This window comes from Schistocerca cancellata, chromosome 4 (genome assembly GCF_023864275.1).
Source record: "Schistocerca cancellata isolate TAMUIC-IGC-003103 chromosome 4, iqSchCanc2.1, whole genome shotgun sequence".
Lineage (NCBI taxonomy): Eukaryota > Metazoa > Arthropoda > Insecta > Orthoptera > Acrididae > Schistocerca > Schistocerca cancellata.
Genome location: NC_064629.1, coordinates 890,625,283 through 890,637,760, shown reverse-complemented (window position 1 = coordinate 890,637,760; position 12,478 = coordinate 890,625,283). Strand labels below are relative to the sequence as shown.

General features: G+C 45.6%; 1 protein-coding gene across 1 annotated transcript in view; it reads right to left on the bottom strand.

Annotated features, from left to right (window-relative positions):
* Nucleotides 1–12,478, bottom strand: part of LOC126184491 (uncharacterized) — a 1,094,025-nt gene that overhangs the window by 366,539 nt on the left and 715,008 nt on the right. The window contains exon 6 of the mRNA XM_049926884.1: nt 1,673–1,925. Coding sequence (XP_049782841.1) covers nt 1,673–1,925 — 253 coding nt within the window. The remainder of the gene's footprint in view (nt 1–1,672; nt 1,926–12,478) is intronic.

Sequence of the window (12,478 nt, the reverse complement as noted above, 5' to 3'; positions counted from 1 at the left end):
ATGTTAAGTCCCATAGTGCTCAGAGCCATTTGACAGCACACAACACCCAGTCATCTCGAGGCAGGTGAAAATCCCTAACCCCGCCGGGAATCGAACCCGGACCCCATGCTCGGGAAGCGAGAACGCTACCGCGAGACCACGAGCGGCGGACGTTGGTCGAGGCGTCTGTCATCATCACAATGTCGCCCAAACCCGTCCAGTCTCCCGCGTGCCTGTCGGCTGCACAAGGTTGTGCTACCCTGGGGAAATTTAAGAAAAGAATTCAGTTTGGTCGTCGCCACAAAAATGTAAACGAACTTCTTCTTCTCCGTGAAGACCTCGCACATGTATGCGCACCCGAGAGACGCTCAAAAAACTTAATAGGACTCTTCTTCCTCATCCACCCTAAAGCTACACCTTTTCGGCTCAATGATGGATGCACCCCGCGGGATGCAGTACTTGGATGATGGGGACGTTACTGACGCACCAAGACGATAGCTCCGACGCCGTCCAGTAGAGTGATACCGTGCGGGTGTATGGGCCCTCCCAGTAAGGTGGCGTAGCGCTGTCGCTCTGATCGGAGATTATGCAGAAAAATAGGAATTTGTAGCCAAAATAGTGGGGAATAATACAGGGTGATTCAAAAAGAATACCACAAGTTTAGGAATTTAAAACTCTGCAACGACAAAAGGCAGAGCTAAGCACTGTCTGTCGGCGAATTAAGGGAGCTATAAATTTTCATTTAGTTGTACATTTGTTCGCTTGAGGAGGTGCTGACTAGGCGTCAGCGTCAGTTGATGCTAAGATGGCGACCGCTCAACAGAAAGCTTTTTGTGTTATTGAGTACGGCAGAAGTGAATCGACGACAGTTGTTCAGCGTGCATTTCGAACGAAGTATGGTGTTAAACCTCCTGATAGGTGGTGTATTAAACGTTGGTATAAACAGTTTACAGAGAATGGGTGTTTGTGCAAAGGGAAAAAGTTCTGGATGGCCGAGAACGAGTGATGAAAATGTAGCACGCATCCAGCAAGCATTTGTTCGCAGCCCAGGAAAATCGACTCGCAGAGCTAGCAGAGAGCTGCAAATTCCACAATCAACTGTATGGAGAGTCCTACGAAAAAGGTTAGTTATGAAACCTGAACGTCAACTACCCGAGGCGATGGATCGGCCGCCAGGCAGCCCGTGACAGAGCACTTCATCACTGGCCTCCAAGAAGCCCTGATCTTACCCCCTGCGATTTTTTCTTATGGGTGTGTGTTAAGGATATGGTGTTTCGACCACCTTTCCCAGCCACCATTGATGATTTGAAACGAGAAATAACAGCAGCTATCCAAACTGTTACGCCTGATATGCTACAGAGAGTGTGGAACGAGTTGGAGTATCGGGTTGATATTGCTCGAGTGTCTGGAGGGGGCCATATTGAACATCTCTGAACTTGTTTTTGAGTGAAAAAAAAAACCTTTTTAAATACTCTTTGTAATGATGTATAACAGAAGGTTATATTATGTTTCTTTCATTAAATACACATTTTTAAAGTTGTGGTATTCTTTTTGAATCACCCGGTATAGTATTTTGGAATCTCGAAAGAAACCAACCACTTTACCGTAAGAGAAGTGTCGCATTACTTATTGAACGATGCTCGTGATAGGTAATAGGGGTGAGCCCCCAGATTGGGAAGCAGCGTCGACTTACTTGCAGAGGCAGAAGGCTATCTCGAGCGTGAAGGGCAGCAGGTCCTTCTGCCGGTAGAAGTCCTGCAGCTTGTCCATGCAGCTGTGGCGGTGGCAGCGGCCGGGCGCGGGGTCGCAGGCGGCGAGCACGGGCTGCAGCTTGGCGCGGCACGAGGCGTTGCGCTGGCAGGCGTCCAGCGCCAGGTGGCACGTGCTCTGCAGGCTCAGGTTGCGCGTCTCCGCCGACGCGGACGCCGGCGCCGCCGCGTCGGAGCCTGCGGCCGCACCACCACCACCTGCTCACACTGCTACTCCACTTACATTCACACGCGCAAACGTACTTCCCAGCAGCAGCTGATACACTCAGAGGCACATCGTCTCGTGCAGAGGTGCTAAATCTCCATGCTCTCAGCTCAAACCTCTGACATTTGTAATCGTAATAATGTATAACACACCAAAGAAACTCTATTTCAGAAGATGAAATATGAAACGGAAAACTACATTTCTTAAGTTCATTACATCTAAAATAAAAATCTCGACATTTAAAATCTGCTAGCTTAAACTCTAAAATGTGCACAATATGTTCACATATTTTACTCGACAGTCCTTTTACTATGAAGATATACCAACTGTCCCAGAAGTCTTTCCCTGACTACATACATTCATAAGGCATAAACTATGATTAGCGGTCAAAATATTTTTTATCTCGAATTGCGTGTGACATACATACTTTCTGTTACTTTCCAGAATGAGATTTTCACTCTGCAGTGGAGTGTGCGCTCATATGAAACTTCCTGGCAGATTAAAACTGTGTGCCGGGCCGAGACTCGAACTCGGGACCTTTGCCTTTCGCGGGCAAGTGCTCGTCCGCAGGTGCTTGCCCGCGAAAGGCAAAGGTCCCGGATTCGAGTCTCGGCCCGGCTCACAGTTTTAATCTGCCAGGAAGTTTCATTTCTGTTACTTTCTCGTTACAGGGTCCAGTGAGTAGCCACGGCGGAATCGGACACCATTTGCAAAGAACATGTACTCAAACCAGGACAAAGCCCAAAGTGTCTCGTACGCACGATAAAGAAGTTGTTTATGCAGGGTACATTGATGTCTTCGGAGTCTTCAGCCCAGGTTGCGTACTTACTTCTTGGGACTTCTCGCGAAGGCGTCTCTCAGTGTCTGCACTAGGTCCAGCCATGCCTGTTCTAGGGAGATCACAGTCGCTCCCTGTTTCCTTAAACTTCTCGTACCACATCTTGACGCTTTTAACTTCTGGTGTCTGTCTGTGGTATGCCATCTGGAATTTTCTCTGGACTGTTTTTGGTGACTATGTCTCGTGATACCAGAGGAATCATTGGGCTTTCTTCTGGTCTGAGTACACGTTGTTTGCAAATGGTGTCGGATTCCGCCGTTGTTACGTCACTGTAACAAACAAAGAAACAGCATGTATGTACACAAAGGCTTGAATATGTCACATGCGATTCAATATAAAAACTATTTGTGTATGTGTCATATTTTATGCCTTATGAATGTTTTAAATCAGGGAAAAACTTCTGGGATACGCAGCATTATATATTACTATTTGTACTACCTCAGAAGCATCAAGAAAGAACACCGAAAACATCAAAAAACAACATACTGATTAAGTGCAGTTAAAAAATGTCGGGTATCGCAGCATATTGAGATGCCGTCACTCCCAAATTAGTTAGTTATTTTTGTTGAATTAGTTTATGAAACCTTTTTTCTTCTTTCACACTTCTATATTTCTTTCCCTGACTTACAATTTACTTTAACTTGCAAGTATTTACAGTGTAGTATCATTGACGAAATATGTTGCAGAAACTAAACAGTCGTACATAAGCTACTAAAAATGTCATGTTGAACAAAAAATTGTTTTCCGGATCCATTACATTCTCGGTGGGCCGATCTGTACACGAATTTTTGTCTAACTAACGGTATGTGTTGCTGTGCGAATTCCAGTGAACACTTCTCCCACTCATTGGAACTGCCACACCCACGTTTTCTGAGCTTACGTACATTATTTAGGGCACCCACCAACGGTGTTTAACAGTAACCGTTGAGTGGTTACTCACTTTCGTTTATAGCTGCACCTTGGAACATCGCAATTCTCATTAGACTTGAAATGATGACTTGCAAGTAATGAATATGAAAATTGACTATCAACAGTCCATATAATATTATATTCGTAGCAGAAGTTTTTTAAAGTTTATTTAATGCAACGGCGTTTAACAATACCTATACAGAACAGTATTTGTAGTGAAAGTTTTTTAAGATTAAAAAAAAATTTCATTTATGATTTTTATTATACAAACTCTCTAATTCTTTTATACAGTAATGCACCTGAGGGAGTGTTTAAAATATGAAACCGGTCACGGGTCTTTCAATATACCATAATAAACAGCAAATGCTGTCATACGGACTTTCATTCATCGAATTCAAATTCGCTAATAACATCTTGGGTACTATTAGGGTATGAAAATTGCGTCTTTTATGTAAAAGTTAAATATAGGTTTGCATGAGACACTTCTCGTAGCACTCATTATTGAATAATTTTCTGCGTAAAATGCTGGTTAGCAGCAAAGCAAAGTGAACAGGAGTCAATAGAATAATGTGTCAGCCTATAACGAACAGATATACACTCGAAACGGAGGCAGAGTATTCTGCCACCCTCGTCCGTAGCGATCGCTTCAACTGTATAGAAACAGCAAAGTAAAAACCTCTTCTCGGAAGGAAAATGTTACCTTGGAAGAGGACTGTGAAAATCCCAGTGGGATTCCGATGCTGCCAAAGCAGTTTGGCATCCGTCTCGGGATGTTTAGGAAGAGGGCCAGTTTGTCTCGCGAGGTTATCAGAGTAACGCCCCGTGGCGAGGTCCCCATTCTTCCGCCTTCGGCGGCCCTCTCGCTCTATAGCCAGGTCCCCAGCATACAGCTAGCACCGACCCACTCAAGCCTGAAATTTTAAAATATACGAGCGGCGAGAGATCAACCGTTTCTCCAGCTGAGCTTTCGCCTTTTCAAGAGGTGCGGGAAAGTCGTTTGTGCTAGAAAAGGTGGATCGCAGACAGTTTTGTGACGCCGTAACAAAGGTAGAAGTGCTTTGTAGTCTGAGAAATGGGTGATAACTAATGTGGAAACCCTTACCGTCGATTTCAATTAATTAAGTCGACTGGCTAATAAAGCAGTTGAAATACTACTCCCGTGCCAGTATTTCCGTTACTTGAATCTCAGCAATATGTAATAATAAGAATGTGCATTTTGAGAATCAAATTTCACACTTCTTCCTATTTCTGCAGTCCTTGTACCGGAAAAGTAGTTCGGTCACTTTAACCCTGAACTGTACCTATTTATAAAGTTGTTTCGTGTATATTGTTTAGGAACGTGGGTTTTCGAAAGTAATCATAGAACGACGGATTAGGAAACATTGCTGAGTATTCATTTTATAAGGCGATGAAAGCACACAAAAATATACAGGGATACCTGCTCATTATCTCGTGGATGCAGCCTCCCGCGTTAATATGCTGAAAACAAAATGTACAATTGCGTTGTCAACAAAAAATCGTTAATTCACATGTCTTCAAAGGAGTAAACTGAACTTTCCTCTAGCGAACTATATACTATCACTAAAATCCTTCAGGCCATAAGACCCCCCCTCATTTTACATTTTTACAAAAGCAGCGTTTCGGTCGTTTTGGTGATATCCTCTTCTGAAGTCCGCTGGTGTCTTCAAATAGCTGAACAGAACTCAGCAACCCAGAAGACTCCTGAAGACGGCAAATGACGCAGCTTTATCAACCTGAAGATTTTACTTCCACTAACAATAGCCACAAATACTGCGAGTGCGAACATGAAGCACGCTCAAGGCGAACTTCAATAAATGTAATTTAGAAATTTACTCTACGCCTGCTTAAAAAATGATCCAGTATTTCAGCACAAAATTGAAAAAAATATACCATATGTAGCAAGTCTAATTTTGCAGTAGTCATTTGCTGAATACAGACATTTTCCGTATCTGCCCTAAAAGGAGTGGCCTGGATGATTTTCCAGAATGATGCTTTACACACTCAGCATTCAAAGTTTCATTAATTCAGGTGGTAGCATGTCAGTAACATACTGCTTCCATAACACAGGGAAACATAGGTCATTCACAAGCTGTTGCTAAAGCCTACAAGTATCTCCAAGTTTTCTGTTACTTTGATAATTGTCATCAGGAACTGCTTCAACAGAAATAAATGCTGCATTAGAGTCCTGCAAATGGCCTGCATATATAGGCAGCGTGTCTCTCCTAACAGTCGTCAAGCGCTTTTTCTCTTTTTCTCCGGTGGTTCCCTGGATCTTTGTAATTCCGCTTTGGTATTATGAAGCTGCGGTCAGCACAAACAAATAGTGCTCATCACGGCTTTCATGCGTCTCCCAGTATCGACGGAAAGCGTCGCTTTGTTTCCAGTTACAAACAAAATGATTGTTAAAGAGGAATCTTAGGTACTCATTCGATAGAGTGGTCCCAGATTAGTCAAGTGCGAGATTTTTTTGTCGATAGGTATTAACAGGGACAGTAAAACTCCGTGTAAAACCAGTACTCCAGCAATGCCCTGGCACGCGCCGACTGCTGCCGCCAAGCATGCAGCTCCCAGACGCTGCTGGATTGTTGTTTATTCTGCGTGGATTACTATCCCTGTTAATAATTATCGATAAAACAGACATCGGACTAGACTAATTTGGGGGCGCTCTATTGGATTGTCACGTAAAATTCCGCTTTAAAAATAATTTTGTTTGTAATGGGAAACAAACCCACGCTTTCTATTGACAGTGGGCATCGCATGAAAGACATTGCGAGTTGTGATTGTTAGGGTTGACTACAGCTACACAACGCAAAAACGAAACTGCAAATATCTGCCGAGGCACCAGGCAAAATACACCTAATGGCTTTTAGGAGAAACACCAGGTTTAGTAGGGGGTGGTTCAGGTGAGCTGTTCACCTCAAATATTTCCAGAATCCTTTAAGAAATCATAATTTTGTTATCACCAGACGAATTGAGAGAAGTCCTCACCATATGATCTACAACCTTCTTTCATAGCTGTATTAATTACAAAGATATCAGTATCAGCTTCGCTTTTTCAAATGCAGATATAGTAATAATACTGTAATTCCAAAACAGAAGAATTCACTCTTGAAAATCGGATTATTAGATTTGCGAAATTACAATACTTAGAATTTAAGATTAGTCTCTTTTAAACAGGCTCTGAGCACTATGCGACTTAACTTCTGAGGTCATCAGTCGCGTACAACTTAGAACTAATTAAACCTAACTAACCTAAGGACATCACACACATCCATGCCCGAGGCAGAGTTCGAACCTGCGACCGTAGCGGTCACGCGGTTCCAGACTGAAGCGCCTAGAACCGCACGGCCACACCGGCCGGCTTTTAAACAGGAACCCGACTGCTATCTAGTATTGTATTGTATTGTATGGAACTGGGGACCTAGAAACGACGAAGAGGCTTCATCCCCGCCGTAGCCCTCATTGGTTTACAACCCCATAACAGGTTACAGCAGTCCACTCACCCCTCCGCCGCCCCACACCAAACCCAGGTTTTTTTTCCTTTATTGTAATTTTGATACGTGATACAAACAACAGGTAGGCTGGCAGCAACATTCTACGCCGCTCTTCAGCCTGAGAGTAGACAATTACAAAACAGAAAGAACACTCATAATTGACATAAATGGCGGGTAAAATAACAGCAGACAGAGAATACAAAACATGGAGCCGTTAACACTCGACGATAATTCACACTACAAACTGTTGACACGACGCACAAACACTGATGATTTCGATGGCACATGTGAACGATGGAGCAGAACGGTGAACACTAAACACAAAACACGACGGCACACACGAGAACGGTGAACACTAAATCCAAAACACGACGGCACACACGAGAAACGGATGGCGATGATCTCCGGCGCGCGAATGTCCACGTAACGTGTGCGAGTCCAGGGACCTGCCAAGAGGGGAAGAAGGGTGAGGGGGAGGGAGAGGGGAGAGCAAAGATGCAATGGCATAGGAGATGGGAGGAGGAGTGGTGAGAAAGGGAGGAGGGAGGGAAGGGGGAGAGAAGGGAGAGAGGGTGCCCAAAGGAACAAACACAGGAAGAGGGAGGGGGGATCAAATTTGGTAGGAGGGGTAGATGGAGGGGAGGAGGGCATCATCAGGGAGGGGGAGCTGTCAGAGATTAGAAAGAAAGACATACTCCAAAAATGGAATGCCACCTTGGGAGAGGGTGTGGAGAGTGGAGAGCAGATGGGACATGGAAGTACAGGAGCGGCAGCGGACGGGAGTGGGAGAGTATGGGAGAGACCAGCAGGTGAGGAGGATCGAGTTTGCGGGAGGTGTAGAGGATCCGTATCCGTTTGAGGAAAAGGAGGAGGTGGGGGAATTAGGTCGTACAGGATCCGCATGGGGGAGGGGAGACGGATGCGATAGGCAAGGCGAAGAGCATGGCGTTCTAGGATCTGAAGGGATTTGTAAAAGGTAGGGGGAGCGGAGATCCAGGCAGGGTGGGCGTAGCAAAGGATAGGGCGAATGAGGGATTTATAGGTATGGAGGATGGTAGAGGGGTCCAGACCCCAAGTTCGGCCGGAAAGGAGTTTGAGGAGACAGAGACGGGAGCAAGAGCGTGCCTCGGCTCGGATCGTTCGGAGGTGGGGGGTCCAGGAGAGGCGACGGTCGAGAGTGACACCAAGTTACTTAAGGGTGGAGGTGAGGGCGATAGGACGGCCATAGATGGTGATGTAGAAATCGAGGAGGTGGAAGGAAGGGGTGGTTTTTTTTGCCTACTATGATCGCCTGGGATTTGGCAGGATTGACCTTAAGCAACCACTGCTCGCACCAAGAGGTGAACCGGTCGAGATGGGATTGGAGAAGGTGTTGGGAGCGCTGCAGGGTGGGGGCAAGGGCAAGGAAGGCAGTGTCATCGGCGTACTGGAGAACGTGAATGGGGGGGGGGGGTGAAGGCGGTGGCATGTCCGCCGTATACAAGAGGTACAGAAGAGGGGAAAAAGGTGTAGGAATCCGTGTTGTGGATGGTGATGTAGCAAGGACGTTGAGAAAGAAAGGAGCCGATCAGACGGACGCAGTTAATATGAAGGGCGAAGGTTTAGAGCCTGAAGAGGAGACCGGAATGCCACACGCGGTCATAGGCTCGTTCAACGTCAAGGGAGAGGAAGATAGCGGAACGACGGGAATTAAGCTGTTCGGAGAGGAGATGAGTGAGGTGAAGGAGAAGGTCATCGGAAGAGAAGGAAGGCCGAAAGCCACACACCCAGGGTTATCGTGCGGTTCTGTGGACTTCTCCGAAACTACTAATAGGTTTTTAATTGTGAAAGGCCGATGGATTCATCTCTTTTTAAAACTACGATAGCAGTATCAGAAATTCCTATACTTGAGAAAGCGAAGTTGATACTGATATTTCTGTAATTAATGTAGCTAAGAAGAAATTGTACGTCATTTAGTGAGCACTTTTTAACATTTCATACTAGTGAAAAGATATCTCAAACAGTTCACGAAATGACGGACGTGAGCAGATTATCTGAAAAGCACACACACGCGAACGCACACACACACACACACACACACACACACACAGAGAGAGAGAGAGAGAGAGAGAGAGAGAGAGAGAGAGACCGATTAGCTAAAGCTTTATGATCACTGCCCACCGTGGGACTGAATGCTGCTTGGTGACTTTGGGGGCACTTGGAGCGTCGAGCCAAACATACAAGCGAAGAAGAGACGACTGGGCAATTATTCTAGTGATGACACGGACTGCAAATAGCGAAATCCGCTGACGTAAGCGTTTTTGACACAGCGTAGATCGTCATGGACGGGCACCTGCGAGCGTGCATCTCGGAAACGGCGAAGCTGGTTGGCTGTTCACGAGCTGGCGCTGTGAATGGTTGAATGAATGTGAAACCAGGATTAGGCGTTGGACGGCCACGCTACATCACAGAACATGGAGGTCGGAATCTTACGCACTCTATAAAGCAGGATAGGAGGAGATCTGTGGCAGATCTGATGACAGAGTAAAATGCTGGTCCAGTCACAACTGTTTCTGAGCACAATGTTCAGTACAAATTGACGAACATGGTACTCCGCAGCAAACGGGCTGTATGTTTTCCTTGCCGAACCAACGATATTGTGAATTACGATTCAGTGGACATAGAACTATCGAAACTGGACCGTAGACCAGTGGAAACGTGTCGTCTGATCAGAAAAATCACGTTTCTTGTTAGCCCAAGTCGATAGCCTTGTTCGGATACGCTTTTCACACGAAAGGCTGCTGAAACATGCACCGCGCCACGGACGCAGGCCGGTGGGGGCAATGTTATGTATGGAAGAAATTCACCTGGGCTTCCATAGGACGTGTGGCAGTAATCGAAGGAACCGTGACAGCTAAGAACATTATTGTAGTCCACCTACGTCCATTCGTGGTGGATGTCTTTACCGACGACGATGGCGTATTCCAGCACTATAGCCGCGAGGGGTAGCCACGCGATCTAGGGCGCCTTGTAACGAACCGCGGGGCTCCCCCCCCCCCCTCCCCCCCCCCCCGTCGGAGGTTCGAGTCCTCCCTCGTGCATGGGTGTGTGTGTTGTCCTTAGCGTTAAGTCAATTTAAGTTAGATTAAGTAGTGCGTAAGGTTAGGGACCGAACACTTCAGCAGTTTGATCCCATAAGACCTTACCACCAAATTACCAGCAGTATAGCTGCCCGTGTCAAGGCCACAATCCTGCTACAGTGGTTTGAGGAGCACGATAGTCAACTTACGTTGATATATCGGCTATTAAATTCACCTGAACTGGGACTCTATTGGTCACAAGCTGCATACAGGGTTTTACAGAAGTGATGGTCAATATTCAGGGCTAAGACAGGAATGATCATTCGAAACAAAAAATTCAAGTAAACATGGGCTCTAAAACGCTTACCTTAACAGCTATGAACAATTCTTGATCTTCGATACCGTAAAACAAATCTCTTCTACTGCAAGCTCTTTGCTTTCCATATTTTGGGAAGTGGTAGTATGGACCAAAACAAAAAAAAGACCAGTAAACATGTGTTCTAAAATACATACCCTAAGAGCTATGAGCACTTGTTCATCTTCACTACTTTGAAACACAACTCTTCTAATGAACAAGTGCTAATAACTTTTAAGCTGTGCATTTTAGGACACATGTTTACCAGACTTTTTTCTTGTTTTGGTCCATACTACCACGTCCCAAAATATAGAAATCAAAGTGTTTGCAGTCAAACAGATTTGTTTCACGGTATCGAAGATCAAGAATTATTCAGAGCTCTTAAGGTATGCGTTTTAGAGCCCATGTTTACTTGACTTTTTATTTCGAATGGTCATTCCTGTCATATCCCTGAATATTGACCATCACTTCTGAAACACCCTGTGTATACTGAGCGAAAAATTTTATGTGTCACTACTCTGAAACCCTGTCTTTTTCCTCCATTGCAAAGCAGAAGTTTGAAATTCGGCTCAAAGGTGGGTGTAGCATTCTTCTGTAATGATTCAAAAGCGTGGCGCCCTACGACGTCAATCTCGAGTTGAGCGACGCTTCATACAGCAAGGCGTCGACACACGCAAAAAAAGAAAAAAAAAATTTCTGCGCAGTGCCACCGTCGACGTGTCACATGATGCTGGATGGGAAGGTCGTCCCACACCTTACCCACATCTCACCCCTTCTCTTGACGCCTCAGCGACAGATATCAGCACCGCGGCGCGGCACATTGAAATCACGCTCTTTTCTTATGGGTGGCCGTGGAAAACATTTTAGACACACCGCAGCTCAGAATCGACAAGAGAAAGCCTCAGGGCATGGCGGGGGGCCATAAAAGGCGTCAATGAGAGCTGGATCATGGAGTACAAATGTAGATTTAGACGTAGACCCCTGTTCTTGGGGCGTTCATTTACATACTTTTTGTGTCGATTCTGAGCAGCGGTGCGTGTCTGAATTGTCTCCCTTGGCCATTCTATCGCTGTTCTAAATCTATCAGAAATGGTTCAAGTGGCTCTGAGCACTATGGGACTTAACTTCTGAGGTCATCAGTCCCCTAGAACTTAGAACTACTTAAACCTAACTAACCTGAGAACATCACACAAATCCATGCCCGAGGCAGGATTCGAACCTGCGACCGTAGCGGTCGCGCGGTTCCAGACTGTAGTGCCTAGAACCGCTCGGCCACCCCGGCCGGCCTGAATCAATCGCAAAGGCGTCAAGGGAGCGGTGAGATGTGGGTAAGGGGACGACCTTTCTATCGTGTACCACATCTATGTTGGCGATGGGCCGAATTATGGTGAAATTTGATGCTAGTGTGCCATCAGCAAACCATCTTGAGCTTCTGATCTCTGGCTATTTCTTTGTGCGTGTCGACGCCTTGCTGCATGAAGTGTGAGCTCAAGAGAGACATCACAGGGTGCCACGTTTCTGCGTCATTACGGAGCGATGAGCCAAATTTCAAAACTCTGCGTCGCAATGGGAGACAATTACGAGGTTTCGAGGAAGTGATCCTTTAACCGTGTCGTGCAGTTTTCTCTATGAAGAGTGCGTCTAGATGAAACATAAAGCCATCTTGGTATTCGCGTCCTTATGTATGGAAAACTGTTTAAAAATTCCATTCAGTCTGATCGTGGTAGCACAAATTTTACAGTTTTCTCGCTGTGAATTGGAGTTCTTCATCTGGATAGAAGCGCCCGACCATTGCACTAGATCGACGTACTGAGTGTAACCATATTATCCAACTTATTTACACTACTGT